Source organism: Rhopilema esculentum, chromosome 5, assembly GCF_057945365.1.
Source record: "Rhopilema esculentum isolate cy_ngs chromosome 5, ASM5794536v1, whole genome shotgun sequence".
NCBI lineage: Eukaryota > Metazoa > Cnidaria > Scyphozoa > Rhizostomeae > Rhizostomatidae > Rhopilema > Rhopilema esculentum.
The window spans coordinates 6,565,587-6,588,448 of NC_142819.1; the positions used below are offsets into that span (position 1 = coordinate 6,565,587).

A 22,862-nucleotide genomic window follows, 5' to 3' on the forward strand; every position below is an offset into this window, starting at 1 on the left:
ATGGTGCAAAATTATCGCAAGAAAAGTGGCACCGTGCATGCAGCTAAAGAATTCCCCTTTTTTTACTAAAATTTTCACACCTTTAACCTAGTATCTATAATCTCACTTTATTTTCATTGAAATTTAGCAGAAAAACGTGATTTTAAAAAGAGCAAGAGTAAAGCCAGGTGACAGTAAGATAGAATATGGTGAAACCATTCCTCAATATTTTTGCAGTATTTCCAGTCTCCCAAAAGATAAATCATTCATGTTGAATTGCTTTCTTGAAAAAAGAAATAGAAATTGTTCTAAAATAATAAGATTTACAATAAAGTCCTGGTTCTTCTTACGATCATTGGAGCATTTGAGAAACTAAAAAGGTCATTCAGATTTCGATATTCTTGTTCCTGTAGGAAGGTTTTAATCATCCAGAACTCGTCTCCTGCTCCAGGGCATCTTAGAAGCAGCACATCTGCGAAATAACTCTGTAAATTTTGGCACTTCCAGTGCATGTTGTGTTCATGGACTGAAACAGGCGTCTACCGGCGTCTTTGCCTTGTAAGTATATACACCAGTTGCTCTTAATTCGAGTGAGAGCCTTCACTTCCCTCTTCGTATGATTTAATTGATTCTGATATACCTTTGACTAAAGAAAGCATTTCCTCTTGTCTCATAGATATGGATGCAATCTGTAAGAATACATAAATTTTCAAAAAAATTGATCACAAGATTATTCTTTCACGATAATTTCTTCGTAATAAATGCATAACAATCTTTGGGTTTCAAATGCAGGATAATTTTGAAAAAAATCGTCACCGGATGTCGAGAGGCTATAAATCGATCGTGCAAGCTTTTGCCATTTTCTAATATTTTGAAAATAAGCAGGGTATCTAAGCTATAACCAGTGATAAGCATGAAAACATAGAAAAACTTTATCATCCATAAAAGTGGATCGATTTTGGTGTAATGATGGTCAGTGGTTAGGGTTGCGGATTGCAAATTCAAGGGTCTGTTTGGTTCAAATCCCTGTCATGAAAAAAATTACACTTTGATTGACGAGGGACGCCATCTTTATGTAATACCAGGTGTGGGACTCAGCAATTGTGGTCGCATTGAAATGCAGGACCACGAGACTGCCTGACAAGCATACATAGCTTCTCATTGTCCAAAAAACTACCCTCTGCAAAGAGATAGTGACAGATAGAAGACCGAAAATCCAGTTTCTTTGATACCGCAGTCACTAGACAAGGCAGCAGTGTTAAGATGGCTCTTCTCTCTTACATTTGAAGACAAGATGCTGAGGTTCTTCATCACTAATTATTCCCCTAACTTTTCAAATAGGCATTTGAATAAAACATGTCGTCTTAATTGAAATGCACGCAGGAGCTGCGTCAGCCATTGAAAAATAGGAGAGAACGGAGAAAACTTTTAAGACCACACAGATTTTCCCAAAACCATCCTATTTGTAAAACAACACCATGCAACAGTGTCATTTTTAAAAAAAATAAAGCATTTAGATCAGAGTGAACTTGCAATATTTTAAACAGAATGTATATACAAAAAGTGAATACCGGTATATGCAAAAAGTCATACTTCTTTGCACATCGATCGGCCATGTCATTTCCGATCGATAATCAAGTCATCAATTTAACTGTTATGTTTTTTTCAACTAAACAACTAAACAAAATGGAACCCTTATTACCTGTGCCTGCATTGTGAGCATTTCTGACTGCAGTGTCTCTAAAATAAAAATAAAAAATATATTTACTAGTACAAAAAATAGATGCATGTCAACATCCACAAAAATGCAAGACAAAAGGATGAACCGAAGATTCCATACTCCAGCCCAAATGATTAAATACATCGTTTCATTTTCTCCTCAAAAGATTGCTGTATTCAAGTCCATTTGCTAAATCCATTAATATGCTTCAGATCCATGATTCTTGGGTGGGTTAGTTAGTGTCCCAGGGGGGGGGTAAATTCCACATAAAATGGTGCGGGATGTGGTGCAGGACTTTATCAATCTTTGAATAAATAGTGAGCAATGGTTGTACAATAACTTTCTCAGTGAAAACACCTCCGTTGACAATTGTCTGGAATTCACACTTTGCTCTAATATCAAATTTGTTTATTTCAATAACATTATTTTCGTGTGTCATCTTGAATCATAATTTGATTAACGTAAGTCCTCGTTAAGTTGGGGCTTATTTAGCAGCGACCAAAAATAATATGAGGAAAAATATCTTGCTCTTTTTGTGGATGGTCAGTATGCTTTAAAATGTAGGTATATTTGGATAAACGTATTGCTGTCGAGGCAATACCTCAGCGGTACCGTATTAGAAGGCGGGGGCTTATTTCACAAAAATTACTTTAGGTTGGGGGCTTATTCAAGGGGGGGGGGGGGGCGTATTCGAGGACTTACAATAAAAAAATCACGATATGAAAAAAGTGTAACAAGACAGTGTCAGAAGAACAAACAGTCACTATCGACAGCATTGTATTTCATAATGTCACTTATATTTGACGGAAGAAGGTAACGAAAGCAACTAACCTCTTCTTTCATTCATGGTGTCAATTCTGCGGAAATTAAAGAAAATGTTTCTGAAAATTATCGTTTGCAATAACTCAGTAACACTGAAGTAATCTTTATAGAATTTTTTAATGGTTCGCACAAGCCTTGACTTTCACTTGGGATCAACAACAAGAATACTTATACTTATACTAATTAGTTGCTTAGAATACTTAAACTTCATGTCAAAGCATACTTAAAGATTGAAACGCTAAAAAGTCTTGAAATAAGTTGCAAGCAGAACTGGAATGAATCGAAAACGAAGGTAGAAAGAGTAAAGAATCATTTTCTTACTGTCTTTGAATTAATTTTAGTTGGCCATAGATTTCGACCTGACCTCCTGCAAACTGATCCATGATGTCTTTTTCATCATAAGGCTTACGTGTTCGCTATAAAAAAATATAACAACAATGTGCAAATTGATAAATTGTTGACAACTAACAACAAAACTTTGCATTTTCGTAATTAATCATGAATTCTGTTACAAGATTAATGAAAAATGTTGGCAAAAAATCATAACTGTAAACACTAACAGAAAATGCCTTTATGTAAAAAACACCAAAATAATCCAACTGAACAGCAACAAAATATATCTGATGAAGTGCATTAAGTCTTGGAGCTTTTCATTAAACAGCTAGGTTCATTTCTTGAATAACACATGGGTATGGGTTCATTCATCGAGTGCCTTTGCACAAATTTAGATGCTCCTTGAACCTCTATTTTGTTGTTGTGTCTGTTATATCTTGTTATATCTTTAAACAAACTGTGGCCATAGTACATCGCCTTTGACGTAGGTAAAGGGTCCACTACTCAAGGTAAGTTTGATGTCAATGATCACTTCTTTTAGCTCAATCCTCTCGCACGCTCTTCCCAAAGTCTTGTATAAAGATTATTTAAAAAAGCTAACCATCCGCTCACCCCACTGAGGTGCCTTTTCTCAGATTAAATTGCCATTCGATACGCTGATTGGCCAGCAAGTTTTGAGAACTCTCCTCTTTCTTTAAACAATACATAAAATGAGTTGTTTAATTAAAATAACAATAATTTAGCTATTTTTTTGGATCATGTTTTGTCTGTATTGTTTAGTAATTTTGTTCAAGCTATGAAGGTTTTGCCACTATTAGAATAGAACATTCCAGGTTGTCCTATTCTAGCAATGAACAATTTTCAGGAATTCTTCTGCTGTTTGATGAGGCAATGACTCTAAGCAAAATACAAGCCTACTGCATCTTCTCTCTCTTACCTCTCTCTTCAAACATATTTTATATATGTATGTGATTTTAAGCCTATTTTTTCATAATATCCGTCATTGCTGTCGAAAGTACGACCAAAAGCAAATACTTAAACATTTACATTTAGATCTGATATATCACAGCAATCTGAATTTATTCTCAAATTATAAATGACTTGAATGTTCAGTTTCTAAGTTTGTAATTTTTCTCTCAACATGAATTTTAAAAGAAGTAAGGAAATGAATATACTTACTCGAAAATATTTCAAAGCTACGATAAACTTTAAATGCCTTATAAATCCAATAGCAATTTTCTGCCCTTTAGTTAAGCTGTGGAAATAAAGACAGAAAAATTTATATGGTATCATGGTATCAAAACCTCCCATCCCTGCAGGAATGTTGGTTTTTTGGAAGTTACAAAGTACCTACAATCAAAATAAGCATATCAAAATTGCCTGTGGGGGAGAGGAGTGAATTGTTTCAAAAAAGCTACAATTTGCCTGCCAGTCTAATAAATTTTGGCGAGAATTGCAGCTCACAAAGAATTAGCTTAAAATCTAAATACAACAACACAACATTACAATATAATTTCAGTGTCAAAGCAAAAATCTGCATCAAATACTCTCTATCCACCTGTTCAGCTGGTGGATTTCAGAGCCAAAGCAAAACCAAGCAAATCACTTACTCTTTGTACACCAAATACGCCCCTTCAACTTTTGCTGAAAGTGTGCTCTCTTCCGTTCCTTCTACATTGGAGCCCTTTGAGCTGATACTTGTACCAGATTTGTCTGCAAAATAAAAGCCCTTACAAATTTTGCAGTTGAAATAAACCGCATTTACCTTTTAACTTTTGAATTCAAACTTAGATGAAAATATTATTCCTATCTTTCAGGTTGTTATTACCCAACTGGTTTTGAAGTCCTGAAATCCATCTGTTTCATAAGGTTGTATCCAATGAAAAAATTAGAATCATAATAGAAATATTCAGCATCGCAATAGAATGATACAAATAGATGGCATGAAAGGCACTTACATCTCAGACTGGTTCCAGGTAAATTGATAAATGATTCGGTAGGATTGGAAAACAAAGCCTGTAGTTCACTATCCTTGAACGATTTGACAACTTTTGTATGTGGCAGCCACGTCGCAGTAAAATTCTTTTTCAGGTCGGATGCCCAGACCTTCCAGGCTGCCTACAGAAAATTCAAAGGCTTGTTAAATTTATTTATATCCGCCAAAATATCAGTCATCGAGAAAAGTATGAATTCATTTTAAATACTCATTTCCTTTTTCTCATTTAAGTCTCCCAAACCACATCATTCATCTAACTTTCAATTCATTCTTACTATAAATTAACAAGGTTTATCGATTAGAAAAACTGGAAGATTGTATATCAAATAAAATATTTCTAAATGAAAAAGGGAAAGGGACTCAGAATTCCAACATAAGTAAGGTAGCAAGCGAAAGAGCAGTTTTATTGGATAGCTCGACTGCTAACCTAGATATTTTAAAGCTAACCTAAAGGGCGTGGTCCCATAATTTTTTTGCTCGGTACGCTTGCAGAGAGCCTCGTATTTCAGTTTCGCCCTAGGGCCTCCGAAACCTCTCGGCGGCCCTGATCATTACAACACGAATAGAACTAGAATAAGGAAAATGAATTCACGCTGCAAAATGCCTACCTGAATCAACATTGCGGCCGGTCGTCGTCGCTTCCTGTTATGTTGCTTTTTCTTCTGCTCAATAACTTGCAAAGCAAACCCCGATCCAATGATTCCCTTAAGAACGAAAAAAAATAAGATGACATTTTCATTTGCAAAAGAATGTTTGCCAGTTTAAGAAATTACACCATTACACATATGCATATTCAGGTAAAAGCATTTCATGAAATCGTTAAGCTGATGATTTTTAGATTGCACATTAAATGCAACAACTTTCAAATATTGTAGCAAATGAGAAACACCGCAATGCGACGAGAATGAACAACAACAAATACACGTAAATCAGTGAAGGCTAATATTTCGCCCCGGCATACGGGGCTTCATCAGAGCAAAGGGTGTTGTCCATTCTCTTCGCACTGCGGTGTTTCTTATTTGCTAAATTTTTCGCCGCAAGAACACCTTCGGAGTCCGTAGAGCAGCCTGCTATCGTGACCTTTTCTTTATTCACACTTACAAATATTGCAAAGAAATAAAAACGCATTAAGACCAAATAAAGGTCAACATAGCTTGATACTCGCTTGCATACCGCTGGCAATGCAATAAACCCTGTGCCAACAACGCCGAAGATACAGAGAAGAACTTTGGATGTTACAGTGCGGGGATAGATATCGCCGTATCCAATAGTTGTCATGGAAACCTGCAAAAGCAACGAAATATTCTACTGTAGCATAGCACCATAAAGAAAGAAAGATTGTGTTAGACCGAAGTAAGTAAATATGAATATTAGATTTGGTCAAATGCCATCTAACTGTAAACAGTTCATTCAACTATTTTTTTCTCATAAAAAGGTGAAATAATTGCAAAAACCACATTTCTGTAGCCTGTACGCAGACTCTATGTTCTTGTACTGCGCGCAGGCTACATTTCAATCCCTACGTGGACAGGCGCTCCAGGTCGCTCAAGCGCCTCCACAGGAGTCTAAAGAGAACTACGGCCTGGATCGATCGAACGCCTAATGTTTTGTCAAAATTAAGTTCAGAAATACAAATTGTTTATCCATCATATTTGAAAATATTTGGTAGAAATTCTGTTAACTGAACTACAAACAGTCTTTGGATAACGGAGTAACAACGCAAGCAAGATTAATGTCTGAAGGCTGATCTGTACAAATGAGCTATTTGAACCTTTCAATGCTCTCTTTGATTCTAAATATCTTACAAACACAATAATCAAAAGATATCGAAACAAATCAATATTAAACACCTCATTCTAGGTAGGATGTATGTGCTTTTACCGCAAAAATAACTTCAATTTAACCATACCAAATTCAAGTACAAGTTAGGTATCAATTGTTGACCCAAGCGAAACTTTGTTTCGTCAGAATTACTTTTAGTGCCCTAAATTTGCACCACCCCCCATGAACAATTTTGACTAGAGAAAGTCTATTTAGCAGAGTTATCAATTAATATTGATTTTGTGTGGACGGGTGAATATTTCTCAATTCTACTACAAGAAATTGGTTATATTCTAAAAAAGTGTTTTCTAAGGATTGGCAGGGAACGCAAGTTGGAGATGTATGTGAAATAAGAAATCTGTTTACACTAGGTAAAGAGGCTCCACCCAGAACCATTCTAAGAATGATCAGGGTAAGGGTTATTTTGACTACAAATACTGATACATACGATGGCCCAGTAGACTCCATTTGCTAAGTCATCAACGGTTCTGTTCTGTTTGCCACCGATTATCACAGGCTCAGCATATGCCAGATAGCTTAGGAACAAGACCACGATAAAACCCATATACCAGCATGTGAGTAGTTCCTGAAAAAGGCAAGGACACAATTAGTTATAGGAGCTGTGCTTTTAGCGCGGAAATAAAAAACATCAAGGGGCAAATTGTAGAGGGACATGGTTTTGTAATTTTTTAAAGATTTTATATATTTTCAATGCACTTTTGAATTGATCGATTTACTGCTTTGCTTTTTATAGCCTTAGCCTATTCATTTAGCACTTACTTTTCTTCTTATTCTTATGCCTAATACTTTTACAAAGATCTCGAGATTTCATTTCTGAGCTGAAAAAATTTATAGGAAACAAACACAAAAATCATGACTAAAAAGTTAATTAAATTTACGAACAAAGAGAGGCTAAGAAGTCTGCGAAAACATCAGAGCTCTATGACATTAATTTTCAAACCTTATGTAGCCTCTTCTAGATTTCTAAGCCTGTGTATGATGCGGTAGTGCAAAGTAACAATATTTTTTAAACATATTTTACTTTTTTCGTATGAAAAAGAAAAACCTTGTAGAATTTTCGAGATCATTCGAAACCATTTTGCCACTAACCTATCACATCTAAAAATAGGACTGTCCAAAAATAGGAATAACAAAAGTATTTACTTAATGAGAAATTTGAGGCAAAGTACTAATGGAGAAGGTTCAAAATTCTATCTGTTGCATACGGTACATAGACAAAAGCGAGCTGCTGATCTAATTAATTTGAGCAAAAGTAGTGATAGTCGTCCTTAACATTTATAAAACATGTATCATCTTGCACAAAGGGTTTATATGTACACATCAGATAACACATAGAGCACTGTGTATAGTTGTAATGTTATTACCTTGAAGTGGTTCTTAATGACTGCATGGAACGTCTTAAAGGCACCACGTTCTCGATCAATTCTAAGTATTCTTATAAGCTGGAGTGGCATAGCATACCTATAAAACGGATAGTATAAAAGTTTAGGACTTATACAGAAATGCGCATACGATCAAACACTTTGGATGTTAGATGCTCTGATCTTACATCAGAGAGGTAGTAAATTGGATTGAAATTGGACACTGAAATTCACTCCATCTAGTCTGGGGACCTCTGATGAGAAACTGTTCTCCAGAGCATACACAGCAATCTATGTAATTATTCTATATACAGTCTTATAATGCCAAGATATTTTTGTGCAATTTAATCTCTAATAATAGATAACCAAATTATTTCTACGATGACATTTTTAAAAACGCCACGATCAAATCTACTTTCTTACATTTGTATGAATCAAAAAGAAGTTTTGGAAGAACTAAACATACCTCATATGGGCCCAGTCAAAACGAAATTTATTCATAAGAATAGCAAGAGTAAGAGATGCTAATATAGCGAAGAAATCTGCAAAGGAAAGTGCAGCATTTAAAAGGGATCCGATGATTTTCCGTCTTCATAAATGCAATAAATACAGAGCAAGAAGGAGGTGGGAAAGGCTGGGGTTGTAGTACTCATAATTTCTAAAGATCGGTTCTGATATTGAAATAGACTAAACTACAGTCCGCCATCATATTTGTATAAATACATCCTATTTGTTGGACTGAAAGAGCGGATACCACCTTCAAGAGGCTGTTTTTTCTTAAAAGTATCAAATTTGAGTCCTATTCTTTTATTACAGCATCCGATCAAAAACCGAATCACTCTCTAGTCCATCAAAAGATACACAGACATCTTCAATGAAAAATAGTTCTACTGTTTGCGTGAAAAGGTTTTTAAATGTTTATAGCTTAAGCCTTGCAAGCATCTAAAAGCAACAAAGATTTTCAAACAAAGCATCAAACGATTCACTAGTACCTTTTAGCAACGCACTCACCAAGAATCATATGTGGCTTCCACATGAACCTTAGAGTTCCCCTAAAGCCTTTATATATCCCTTTTATGCTGCATGACCAGATTCTCAGCAAATATTCGATAATAAAGATGGCAGCTAGACCGCATTCCTAGAAAGTGAACGACAATTAGAGCAAAAAAATCATTCTTGCAAACATCTGCTTCTTTGCTTAGTATATCGGCGACAATAATTTCAAAATGATCAAGATTGTAGAAAAAAAGAAACCATCGGGTTTTTCTATCTATAAACTTCATCCGCAGTCAAACATTTCCAGTTTTTTTGCCTTCTTCAATTCTTGGATCACGAATAGTCAATTGTGGAAAAGATTGTAATGCTGAATTTTGCATAGATTTATATAGTTCTAAACAAGCAGCAAAAGTTGGTCTTTCAAAAATGTAGGAAGAGTTATATTCCAGTAAGCAAAATAAGTATAATAAAGGAATTTCAAAATTTGTCAGTTGGGAAAACTTGTGACAAAGTTTGTATTTAATGTGGTGATTGTGGCAAATAATTAACAGCAAGCAAAGGAGAATGGAATTTGCAGATTAAATATTTCTAACTAAATTAAAGAGTTGTTCCTTGATAGAGGATTTGGGAACACTTGCAATTCAAAGAGATATTTTGACTTTAAAAGCTTTTAATGCTGCATTTGTAAACCTGAAGTCTCTTTCGACAGTTAGCGACGGAAGAAATGGTAATGTTAGCAATCATGTGAGACATGCAAACTGCACTGTCCGTTTTATAGAAAAACATATATTTTAGGAACAACTAGCGAATTTATGTATTGCATTTGTTGTTGCCAGACGCTACCTTAGTTAATGGATTATCCGTCTGGTGAGATCTATCAACTTCTTTTTTCATATCTAACTTCTATCATCTTTTTATTTCTTAGCGGCTGTATTCTTAGTGATGGTATTGCTTAAAAGATTAATTGATAGCGGGTTTATTCTTAGAAATATCCTGGCATATTAAGTCCAGCTGAATGGCATTTGGCCAAACAGCTTTGCTGCAAAGCTTTGTAACAATTTCAAATAACAATGGAAACAGTAGGCGATGGCGTTGTGCAGCTGAAGCGGGATCACGACCAAAATTCACTTAATTATTTTTTTAGATAGCTGGACTTAGCAATTAAATTTTAAAGCCTTGACTTAGTGACTGAAGTAAATCGCCTGGGCTGAAAGGTCTATGCTAAAAATAAGTTATAGTTCCATTCAGGCATGCTCTGATAAGCTGTGGTGATAGTTTATCAAAGAGCAGCCTGCATAAAAATAAAACAACGCAAATTTATTGAATAATAACTCTCAAGAAAAAATTGCAATATCCGGTGCCCGGTGGACCACTCCTGCAAGCTTTATTAACGTATTTCCAGACATGCATACTATTTTCCCATGAAAATACGGTCATTTTGTTTATCCTTTATATGCTTAAAACATTTGATATTGAACTTAAATAAATTCTTAGATTATTCTCAAAGGTTAAACCTTTTCAGAAATTTCAGAAATAAGATTAAACCTTTGCTTTAGTATTCCTGTTTAACTAAATATTTTTAGTGTCCTATTTAACTTGCGTCGTGTAATTTAACAGTTCTAGTCATATTCGTGTCTGTTTAATAGAGTTGTATATACAATATTCTAAGGAATGAACAAAAAAGAAAATCAATAAAATTATAAATTGCATGCTGTTCAAAATATGTGTGTTTTAAGAACTCATTGGAAACTGGGTATGTCCTTTTTCAATCCAAACCTCTAGCGGTAAGCATTTCTATAAAATATCTTAAAGTGTGAGATTCCAAAATTTTATCCACCAACCAGTAACCAGTAGCCCATCAACGTGCTTTCTTCCTGGCGATAAGTTTTTGCGTGCTATTCAGGTAAAAAGCTTTGTGACATCCGCACTAGTAGTAATATGGTTACAAGAAACAGAAGAATTGCGATGCGGAAGCAGTAGGGGAAAACGGAGCGGTTTGCCTTTCTCTCAAACGTTCCCCCGTTTACCTCTGTTTTTATCATCCTGGTACTCCAGGAGAGTTCGTAATAGTATAAGAAAAAAGTAGCAATACTGTAAGGAAAATCTAATAAACTATATTGCTATATCGCAAACATACCAGTAGTGCAAGATAGTGGTAGACGATATGATGATCCAAATGCAATGTTTTCCGAACGGTCAGGTAAATGGCAAGTCCAAGGCTAATCAGAATTAGGAAGATTCTACAAAAAAATTGAGGAAGTTCACGAGAAAATAAATAGACTTGGGGATAAAGAAAAACAGAAGTAAAAAAACCAAGGGCTAAATTCTACGAAATGTTTCTTATTTGCCAAAAAACAATTCACATTGACTGCGAGAAGAAAAATCACGATTTACTATTCAAAATCTTAGATCAAACTGATTTTTAAACAGCTTTTATTGTCTCTGTTACATGCAATCTGGCCACTTGGTACCAGAGTCTAATAAATAGGCAGGAAACCGAGATGAGAAATAATTTTCCCCTCCCAATTTCTTAGGCACTTGTATCTAGGGTAATGGCATGAAAAAGTAAATTGAAAATTAATGAGCACACCTGTTTAATGAATGCCTAACTGAAAAAATAGAAAATTTCATAAGCATTCTAAATGAGTCAAAATGATTTTTATGATCAAATTTTATGTTCTGAGGCTTTCTGTTTACTGTGTTCAAGGCTGTCCAAAAATGAAACCGTTTTAGAGAAAGAAGTAGTGTCCATTAAACTATCTTGAATTTAGAAACGTGTATTTGTATGTCCGTTGAGGGCACTATAGGCGAAGTGTTTTTGGACTCGACTGTGCGAGTGCATAAATTCAATGGTCTTGTTTTGGAACAACTTTTGTCAAGTATTTTGCCATCAAACTGTTTAGAAAGATTTTCGCTCAAAGCAAATCTATTGTGAAAATTTTTCCAAAAAGCTTCGTATAAACAAAGGGCAGATGTTAAAGGAACACACACTTGATAGTCAGCACGTATAGAAACATCTTGTGGTTTCCCCGTAAAAACGTGTTCATATTATCAGTCTTAATTGTGTTTCCATTATCCAGGTGCCAAGCAAGGGGTAAATACTAGTTAAATACGACAGGCAAACCATCAACTTACACGAGAGAATGGTACAACCGGCTAACTGGTCGATTGGGGTGTTCTAGGAATGTAAATATGGCAGACTTTAGCATGCGTAAGCTTCTGATTTCCGTTGGAAAGTAATTACTGGATTCCGAAGTTAACATCTGTCGCTCCTTGTAGCTCAGCGATCTTTCTCTGTTGTGCGTGAGGAGAGGTATGCTCTTGCCATTCTGGGAAGTCATTCTACCCCTGAAAATATTCAAAATATCTTTCAGTTGTTTTAAGCAAAAATGAAATAATTATAAAAACATGACATGTAAAGAAAATGTGAATATTGAATAATATAGGCCTTTTTCGTTGTATAACTGCATTTACCCGGGCTAGGTAAAAAGAAAACAGCATTTTTAGCTATTTGTTTGCTTAAGTGTTTCATATAGAACCCCTTATCGTAAAAAGAACCATAGATTCCCTAGCTTTATAATATTTCGCACGTCGGAATCTTAAAACAAAAGGAGAAAATCTTATGGCGACTCATTGAATGTACGGTTCTTTTAGTTGGCTTTTATAAGCTATGCTTATAAATATTTTTTCTTATACATATATAGCTATTTTATATCTTTTTTTATGCCAACATTGTAAATAAAGAGTTAATAATAATAATAATAATAATCTTGTTTCGACTATTTGAACACGCCTGACTGCCTCAAGAAGAGCGCATTCCTAGCTTCAATCTTGGTATAGAAGCACTAAATATATCTTATTTATACAATCAAATAAAGAGAAAAAAACCTTCCAGCGTATCTGCTTCTATTCTTTGATAAACCTCTATGCATATTTAGTTATTTGGTTTTTATTTCTGTTTTACAACGTTTTTATTAGCAGTGTTAATAAATATTTCAATTTCGCTGAAGCTACCCCCTGCTCGCAGGAATTTTACGCAAAAAGCATGAAATCAAAATAGTATTGCGGACAAGCGTAAGAACGACTGATACATTCTTATCGCCCCGATGTCTAAGATTCGACCACCATCTGGAAACATATGTTATTCCAATTGTAAACAAGATTGATAATACCATATTCACCGATACAGTGTCTTCTTCAAGGCTGTTATCCACAATCGTCTTAGGGCTGTTTCTAGATTCAAAAATTCATGCTAAGATGAAACTACCTTATGGAAGTAACACTTCTTATGAAATTCCTATAGCTACTCTTGCCAAAAAATAATGCAGCTGCTCTTGATCAAGTCGAAAGAATTTGCAGTGGCTATTTTAAAAACTCAAATACAAAAACTCCTAAAAGCATTTCTTCTTCTATCAAGAATGAACTTTATTCCACAAAAAAATTTTGGAATCACCTGGTACGTAATAATGGTTCGGTCTCTTCAAAAAGTTGCGATTCCGCCATATAGAGAACTCCCGTTCATTCATTGACTTTAGAATGAATCCACTGTTTCGAAAATGTCTATCCCACAGCATGAAAAATTTATCAGAACATGTTAGACCAAAAGTCATAAAGAGGCCCGTAATTCTAGATAAGGAAATTGGCAGAATTGGTGGGTAGGGCAATGACCACACCGCTCTGACGAATTTAATTCATTTTTTCACTTTGCTTCATTTGCCTTTTAGTCGATGTTTCACCCTCTTTCTTGCTCATACTGTACTGCGAAAAGGCGTTCTTGGGCTTTCCCTAAACAAGCATTCTTAAAATTCAATTTACAAGCTAGTACGTGTATTTACTAGGCTTAATTAAGTTGGACAACAATCAAGCAAAGCAGGATACGATAAAGTATCAATGTACTGGGCGTTAGCAGAGCCTGTATAGCACTCATTTGTTCAGTAGTTACTTGCCAAGTCTCTACCCGCAGCCAAAAAAGTTTGGAGAACAAGTTACTTGGCATGTTTGAGGTTTCACAGTGCTTCCGAACATGACACAGATATTTCGATCGCGATTTACTTTGATCTGATCGCGTTTTATCGCAGGAATAACATCAATGGAAAAGTGCAATGTAAGAAACAAAGTCACGTAAAACAGCGCTTTAACGTGACAATATAGCGTCACTCGTACGCAATATTACGTAATGCCATTCTTATGATTAAAAAACACAAAGTTTATACCCCAATTTTCTTCCAAGATTATAACCGCTCTCTGCAAACCGTTGATAAGACATCGACGACATTGAGCCGTAAGATGAGTTCCTTTTGGATTTACGCTTCCCGCAACTCCGCATCAACTCCCGTTTATCATCCAGTTCTAAACACACAATTCTGATTCGTAATACAAGTCATAACACGCTTAGGCTTCAACTTGCTAAATTCTGACATTGATATGATTGTAATGGAGCGTCCATTCCGATTCTGTTATGACGAATAGGAGGAAAATTTTTAGTAAAATATTTCTACTGCCTTGGTGATAAACTTTTGTTTGATCTCGTACCGGTCTGTTGTAACAATACGCAGAGAAAACACCAGCTAAATCAATAAACAGGCTTCGCTCCTAATTAACTTCTCTATACCTTCTTTATTACTTACAGCTATCATTATGTGGGGTATTTTCAATTTCAATTTTAAGACTGAAGTTTTCTAGAAAACTGTTGACGGCCAAAATGTATAAAAAAAATTTCTGCGTGTTTGCAAAATTTATATTTTTTCTTCTTTTTTCTTGTCGTTTTTACCTGTTTTTAAAAGGTTTCTTTTAAAATTTCGTATGTATCTTTATTCTTTGATATTTCTTGTAGGTGCCTGACTCTCCTTTTCTCTTAAATGAACCGCATTATACGGTATGATAATAGGATTCGAGGTACTGGAAAATACCGCATGACGATTGACTCAAGAATAGCACAACAAGATAGCAACAAGAGTTGAGTGAGCCAAGGCCAACCGGTGTCATATGCGTTTCTGCATAAGCATGCGTCTGTGCAAGGGCTGGGACGCTTATGCAAATAACGAGTAGCAGTGTAATGGCGGACAAGCAGGGCCTAGCTCTGGGTGGCATAAGGCGCAAATGCTTTAAAAAGCATATAAACGAATCAAAAACTTCCAGTTTCGTAAGATATGAAAGACCTCTAAAAGACACCAATAGAATTAGTTCATGAATTAAATTTTCAACCAGGAAATGGACATGCAAATCAATACATTCGAAACATCCTGATGATCTCGATCCATGAAGAAATTCATTAAGACTTTCATTGCTTTTCGTTTCTTGTATGGGACAGCTAAAATCAAAATATCGCTACGTTTCATCTCGAGAGCATTTAGAAGACTAACGGTATTTACAGCCTGATCCTTACTAATTCAACCTATTCGACAATATAGTTAAATTTTTCAATAACGCATAGGGAAATTAAATATCATAAGATCGGTCCACACAAAAGGCATATTGGAGTTGCATATTCTAATGCGAATAAAAAAGTCTACTTTCAGATAAGGCCCTGTTACCAAATTTGCCTTAATTACTTAATGAGCTACTTCCCTAACAATTCTAAAAATTAAAGCCTTGCCAATTCAAAATATGGGAGAAGGCTAACAAAATAGATCCAAAAAGGAGACAGGAAAAGTTTCGCCACCAAACACACATCAACAAACAATAGCGAAATCACTGATTGCACGACACGATGATTCATAGAAGATCAGAGTCCTGATTAACTAGCATAAGCGCCATTAATGTCCCTACCACAAAGTAGGATGCATGTGGTGCAAAACTTTAAAATCCATCGGACCTTCAGACATTGCTGGTTCGTCACCCCAGCAAGTTTACTCCATGAAACCTTTATAAAAACCAGCATGTTTATACTCTGCACTTTTTGAAGCAAGCATACAATTCAAAATAAAAAGGGGGAATGGCATGGGAAAGATTATGGGCAAGAAAAGTCAATTAAGCACTAAAGATCCTTTTAGAATCCTCTTTAGCTAAAGTAGAGACTTGTTCTACTAACCCTGAAGACTAAATAGACTGTTGTTGTTTGTGTAAACAATATCTTGAATAAAACAAAATCACGTATATAGAATGTCAGCAAGTGTAAGATAAAATTAAGTTCAATTTTTGTGAAAATTTTGTACTTTTTTTACTTAAACATGAATGGAAAGTTACCTTTTTCGAAAATACTACAGGTTCGTCTCACTGACACAGCTCAGATTATGAATAGTTTCTGTTATTGTGAACTCGACCCTCCTTCCTCCCTCCCTCCCCAAATCCCCTTCCCTCCTCTGTACCTCCCCCTCACTCCCCCTTCTCCCCCTTATTGTCATTCACGTTAAAAACATTCGCTTTTTATGAGTTCAGTTGAATTGAACGAGAGTTGTTCTAGATGTTGTTGAAAAGTTAATTCGAGGTAAAAGCAAGGTCTCTGTCTGTGTTATATCGTGATGCCGATAATAAGATAGTTTCCCGGATATCAAAAGCTGCTACGAGCATCAGAGAATTACATTAATATATGAGTTGAAACACTTTGATGAAAAATTTATCATGCGGAGATCTGATATACTCTTTATTCGAATCTCGTGCGTCTTGAGTAATCTTTATCCTACTCACCTGATACTTAATAAAATTAGAATCTCTTGCTTCAAAGATTAACAGTTTTGGGTTGAAATATACACTATTCCCAAATTTTAACAACGCGAAAGTCGAGAGCAGACCACACGATATCCTTCTTTCAACGTGGATTACATGTTTTCAATGAAACGAATACCTCAATTTTTGGCTGCCCGTTTAAAACAAAGAATATTTCATGTTTCGTGGACGTGTGGCCAGTAAAATGCATGTTGCTGGTTTCAAAATGATGAAACAGTTGCTTGTTTTTTTGGACAATGCGTTTTGCGAAAATAGTCCTCATTATTTGAAATTCATCATGAATTCTGTATAATTCAATATCACAAAGTAAGTTCATAAGGGAAAAAATGGTTTTAGTCGTGGTAGCTAACAGAATTAATAGAACGGTGTCACGTAATATTGTCAGGATTTACCACCTCGAGTTTCTTTTGAACGGTAGAAACAAACTATAAAGGAGGAATGATTTATGGTAAGAAAACAAGGTGCAGGATAGAATGGAAGGGAGGGTGGAAGAGAAAGACAACGGTTTAAAAAAGCGGAGAGGTAAAAACGAGAATGAATGAAGGCAAATGAATGAAGGAAAGAGTGGGAGATAGAGCAAAATAAACAAAAAAGAATACTTGCACATTGAAGAATAAAGTATGGAGCATAGAAAATCAACTAATACAGCAAGAAGTAAAAGAAAGATAAAAGCTAGACTAACGAGAACAGGCAGAAAATGATAAAAAAATTAGAGGGATTAAAAAAGAAGAAGCGAAATGGATTGTGATAAGTTTGTGGAAGGGTTTTTCAGCATCAACATAAACCAGAAGTAAATCATTTGCTTCAAATAGAAAGTCAATTTTCTGGCAGAAGAAAGCTTCAGCATTACAGCACCAAAAATAGCAATCATTTGACACTCCAAGTAGCGCCAAAAAGGGTTCAGTCGGAGCAATGCCCCGGGGCCTGGGCTCCAAGAATGGCCCATGCTCAAAATTAAGGCATATTTTTTTAACAATTACGAAGCAAGGTATAAAGCTCATTTTAGCCTTCAACTTCAGAGAAAGGGCGTTACCAGGACCGAAAACAATTTGGGGAGCCGCCAAGGCTTTTGCTCCTGGGGCAGTCCAGCCTGGCGTTGGCCCTGGGCACTCCTTAGAATACGAAAAGCCCAGTTCGATGAAGGAAGGATTACTAAGTTTACTGAGGAGACCTAAGAAAGTAGATGAAGCAATCAAGGATGGTTTTCTTTTAGAGAATTTTCCGAAAAATATCCACTCAAACACTCGCAATTGCAATCCATTGAATAGAGAGATGCTTCGCTACCCTTCTCGTGTAACTGGCTTCATTTCCGACGAACACTTGGATACCAGTTGGAGTATTTAACCTTCAGCGAGCATCATTCTTACGAAATATAACTTGAAATGTATCAGACAGAAAACATTTTTATATGCCAAGGCTTTTAATTGCGAACCCGAAATCTGAAAACCTCTAGAAACGAACCTGAAATGTTTCGAAAAGTTAGGGTTAGCAATAGAACGAGCAAAGTCGGGCTTACCACAAGGAAGTTATCTCAATGTTATTTTCTCAAAATAGAAAAAAGAAACAAGAAACACAAATACTTATGCCAGAATGTAGTGAGCAACTACAAATGAAAGGAACTTAATGTTCACTGCGGAAAATAATATATGAAGAACAAATATTTTGTTTTGAAGAACAAATATTTTTACACAGTTAACATCAGTGAAAATCCAAAATATCATACTGGTATCACAAATGCCCCGATCAAGACATTTAATTGATTGTAGCAAGACTGATCAAATTCTGAACTTTGGCATGACCAGGCATTCGTGTAGGGGAGTTTTAAAGATATCGCAACTTTTATCTTAAATATCTTTGGAAAATAGAATCATTTAAACTTTTATCGTTGATGCAGATAAAGCTAGACAGCCAAACAGGTAATCAAGACCACGCATTCAATTTTGTTGCCTGTACGAGAACTCAAGGTAATAACTACATAATCAGATCATGGCTCCCTTTTTTTAGCTTCTACGCAAGATCCCTTTACCCTAAATTTAAAATGAAATAACTAGAGTTTCGATAAACAAAAGGGTAAAGTTGCAATCGCCCCTACTTAATTATTTTGCAAAAATGTTTCTGTAGATAGTCGAAGAGAGATCAGTAGAAATGCCCTTGTTGATTCCATTTCGAAAGGTTGTGATACCACATTAAACTCAATTCCTAGTATATACATCAGGGATCTCGGGGTGCGGAAGGGGAGGCAGCACTCTCAGTCCCTCACCCCCCCTCTTCAGCACCATCCAGAGTTCCCTTATATACAATGCAATAATCAATATCAATTTAGACGCTTAACTGATATATTTAAACTTGAAGCTGCTATTAGCCGGTCGTTCATTGTTTAAAGAAGAATTGAGTGTTAGACGTAAGTTCTAGAATTAGTTGAACATGAGGCTATCTATACTGATTAAGTTTATCTGAAAATTTAATCAGAACATTATCGAGATCAGAGTCTAGTTTCCTTTTAAAAACGCTAAGTCATATAATTATAATATGCAGAAAATAGTAAACTGTGTGTGATGGCCGAAAATTCTTTAACAAAAAGAAGTTAATGGGATTTTATCAACACCCATACCTGTTTACATATCAAATCTAATGAAATCGTAATACTTTCGCTGGCTCAAGATTATTTCCTAGTTTGAAAATATTACAAATCTATTTCTAAATAAACATTAATCTCCTTTAAAGTTTGATTCGATGTTTAAAGAATTGCAAAGATAATACCTAGGTCTTCTCACAATTTGCGAAGACTTTTTGTCAAAAACCTATTAAGGTATTGTGTGTTGTAGAACGATTTCTGTTATAATTGCAAAACATTTTAAAAGAGCTAGATTTAAAATTTTCGTAAAAAACCCAAGTTTTTTTGCTTGGTTGTTGAATGAACAAGCCTTTGTCGATATTTTTGTACTAAAGTCTTACGGCTTTGAAAAATTCGAAAAATTTGATTGCCAACATTGCCTAGAATAACTTTCTAATTAACAGTTCAAAACAGATATCAATGGAGATAAAGCTTATGTGCTTATTAATTCTGTATGTTTTTTAGAAAAACTGTTTAATTAAACAAAAGATTTTAATGGATTTATGAAAGTAAATTTAATTATACAAAGGAAATTCTTCCAAGTGTAGAGAAATATGAAACGGCTTCGTTATTAATTCTTGGTTTAGCTGTAATTGTTTATCTCAAGGAGTACTGCAAAGAGTTTACAGAAGCGCCTAGGACCGAAACGAGATGCCGCATCAAGTTTATGCCAGCATCTTGCCTGGTGCAAAAAACATTTATGAGATTAAGTCACACGTTTAAATATCAAGTCCTTTTGGCAAGCTGGGGAGCTGCAATCGTTTATTTTGCTCTTCAGAATCTAAGTTTATGCAGTCATCTCAAGCATCTCACGTTTAAACATCTCAAACAATTTGAGCCAAGACCATATTTTTGCAAGGAAACAAGAGTATAAATTCAAATGTACAATGAAAGAAAATGCTACGTTCACTACGTGAAGAAATGTGTCAAGACGATTTAACTTTTATTAATTATTTTCTTATAAATTGTTTTCATACTCAACTTGCACCATTGTCGCCTGGAAGAAGATTTGTTCTGTTGCAGGGAAGAAGATTTGCTCTTGTTGAAGATTCATTTTCTGAACAAAAGACTGGACAGTTGAAAAAATTGAAAGGTAGCTTCTCGAACTTTTTTTGTACTTCACTCACCTTGGTTTGTCAAATTGCGACTCCGTATCTAGCATTTCAAAGAATGAAACAGTTCCAAACAAGACTCATCCAGATCCTTGCATTTTTTCACTAACTTAATTCTATTCTGTCGAAAATGACGACTTTAAGACAGGAAAGAACATCTTGCAAGCTTGTCCAACGTGAGTCATAAACATTATCGTAATGTGGCTTTCGATTTGACGGGGGTATGCGTACTCATTATTTCGTAGGATTGACGCATCTCTAACAAGAAACAGTCTTTTAAAATGTTTGTGTCTATGTATGTGTTCATGTTGGCGTTTATGTTGGCGTTTATGTTTGTGTTTATGTTCGTGTTTATGTTATGTTATGTTATGTTATGTTATGTTATGTTATGTTCTGTTATGTTATGTTATGTTATGTTATGTTATGTATGTTTGTACTTATGTTTGTGTTTATGGTGGCGTTTATGTTTGCGTTCAAGTTTGTGTTTATGTTTGTTTTAATGTTATTATACAATCATTACAGAGAATGCTTCATATTTTTTCGGGGAAAATTGAAATTTGTATTGTTTAATTTACTCATTCTTAGCATGACATGATGTGGTATATATTCAACATCAGTGAGGCTCATATCATGAATAATTATGATTTCTTGCAGAAATCGAAGTTATATGCCGTAAATACTCGAGTTAGCCCCCCAGCCACCTCCGTATAAACCTTCCACTCGAACAAGCCCCCACCTTAAAAATTCAGTGAGGCTCATATGATGAATAATTATGATTTCTTGCAGAAATCGAAGTTATATACCATAAATCCTCGAATTAGCCCCCAGCCACCTCCGTATAAACCTCCCACTCAAACAAGCCCCCACCTAAAAAAAATTTATTTTCGAAAGTTAGCCCCCCTCGAATAAGCCCTCATGAGCCCTTTTTCGCGGGAAGCATTAGCAGCTAACTAGCTTCTCCCTACAAAGCTTATTCTAAATCACACTCAGCTACAATAGCTATATAGTATTACATCTTTAGCTGATGACAAAAAAGCAAAAACGAGCTTTGTCATATCACAAGTTTTGTCAGATTTCAACAAAATTATTATGGTTTTTTGTTAACCTTTCAGAAAAGTAACAAAATTTGAGATACACCCCTCCTTGAATAAGCTCTCCCCTCGAAGAAGCCCCGCCTTAAAAATAACTTTTGCAAAAAACCTATCAAGTAACATACCCATCTTTATAAAGTTTATGTTGATTTTTGACATGATTATTTGAATTTCGTGGCTGTATAAAAAATTGCATTTGAAATGAACGAAAGGTATTAAAATAAGGTAATTTAATAGGCAAACAGGTATAGCATGAGTACGTTTTTGGAGGATGCAATACAAGCAACTAAACATAGCTCAGATATTGGCAAGGGGGATTCTGGCTACATGTTAAATAGGGGTCTGCCACGAGAACATTCAAAATAGTACCGTTAGCTAGATTTATTTTAAGAAAATTGTATTCTTGGCTAGACCAATTTCCACAAAGAGAATGATTTCTTTGGCATAGTTTTATATTGAACAACAATACCCTTAGATTCATTTCCAATCCATTCGAGTTAGCATATAATCGCAAAATTGTTGGTTGAACTCGGGAATGTAAAATGTCGATTCATTTTAATTACTAGTTTATCATTAACAAAATATGTTGTCAGAAAGAGATTTACTTTCACAGACAGTTCTCTAGACCGATACTCTAAATATGATACACTTGGCTAAACCTTGGCTTGACAAAAATTGCAAAAAGTATTCCCTTAGCTAGACTAGAAGTCCACAAAAGTATAACATTGCTCGCGGCATACCCCTAAGTACCTTTAATATGAAACCCCCACCCCTCCCCCAAAGACATGGCGTGAAGTAGTGCTATAGATAGTGTCGGGATAAATTAACATTGAAAGGGAATGAATTCGAGGAAGCATCAGCCACGGTTGAAAAAATACGTTTAATGTTGAAAGTGATACCAGAAAAATTACTTGACACCCCCATCAGCTTTAGTGGAGTTTTTATACTGATCACATCTGTTCTGAACACTACCAAACCACTTCTATCAAAAACAATATTGATAGTTTATGCAAATATCATGCAAGTCACAATAAAAAACGTACTCCCTTATCTCTTTCATCGTGTGATAGCAAACCAAATTTGTTTTCGGGGGGGAGGGGGGTGGGGGAAGGAATGGTTGACAAAATTCGAACTTGAGTACTGACGATAGAGTTTAGAGAATTTTAGCAGGAATTGTAGTTATGCTGATGTGACAGTAACGTCAAGCAGTACAGTCAAGCATAGATTGCACAAAATGTAATGGAATTAATTTTGTCTATCCAAGGTGAGATGTAAGCCACACTAAGAAGATGATTTTAATCATTTCCATGAGGAGTTCTTCAATAAGTAGA

General features: G+C 35.3%; 1 protein-coding gene across 1 annotated transcript; it reads right to left on the minus strand.

Moving 5' to 3' along the window:
- Positions 1 to 184: 184 nt before the first annotated feature.
- LOC135689708 (potassium voltage-gated channel subfamily KQT member 4) lies at positions 185 to 14,374 on the minus strand. The gene is made up of 17 exons (XM_065207029.2): positions 14,263 to 14,374; positions 13,231 to 13,282; positions 12,185 to 12,397; positions 11,187 to 11,289; positions 9,065 to 9,191; positions 8,520 to 8,595; positions 8,057 to 8,153; positions 7,120 to 7,257; positions 6,024 to 6,134; positions 5,459 to 5,554; positions 4,813 to 4,972; positions 4,465 to 4,567; positions 4,034 to 4,109; positions 2,843 to 2,937; positions 2,531 to 2,556; positions 1,682 to 1,719; positions 185 to 668 (listed from the first exon to the last, which is right to left on the minus strand). The coding sequence occupies exons 3-17, from the start codon at positions 12,388 to 12,390 to the stop codon at positions 561 to 563; spliced, it is 1,560 nt and encodes a 519-aa protein (XP_065063101.1). The 5' UTR covers positions 12,391 to 12,397; positions 13,231 to 13,282; positions 14,263 to 14,374; the 3' UTR covers positions 185 to 560.
- Positions 14,375 to 22,862: the final 8,488 nt, after the last annotated feature.

Bases quoted from the DNA above. Each gene is read 5' to 3' on its own strand.
- LOC135689708 (XM_065207029.2), bottom strand. From the start codon at position 12,390: ATGACTTCCCAGAATGGCAAGAGCATACCTCTCCTCACGCACAACAGA. The intron at 11,290-12,184 runs GTAAGTTGATGG...ATTTTTTTGTAG, and splicing joins CGGTTGTACCATTCTCTCGT to AATCTTCCTAATTCTGATTA. The intron at 8,596-9,064 runs GTGAGTGCGTTG...TTTCCTTTGCAG, and splicing joins GAAGCCACATATGATTCTTG to ATTTCTTCGCTATATTAGCA.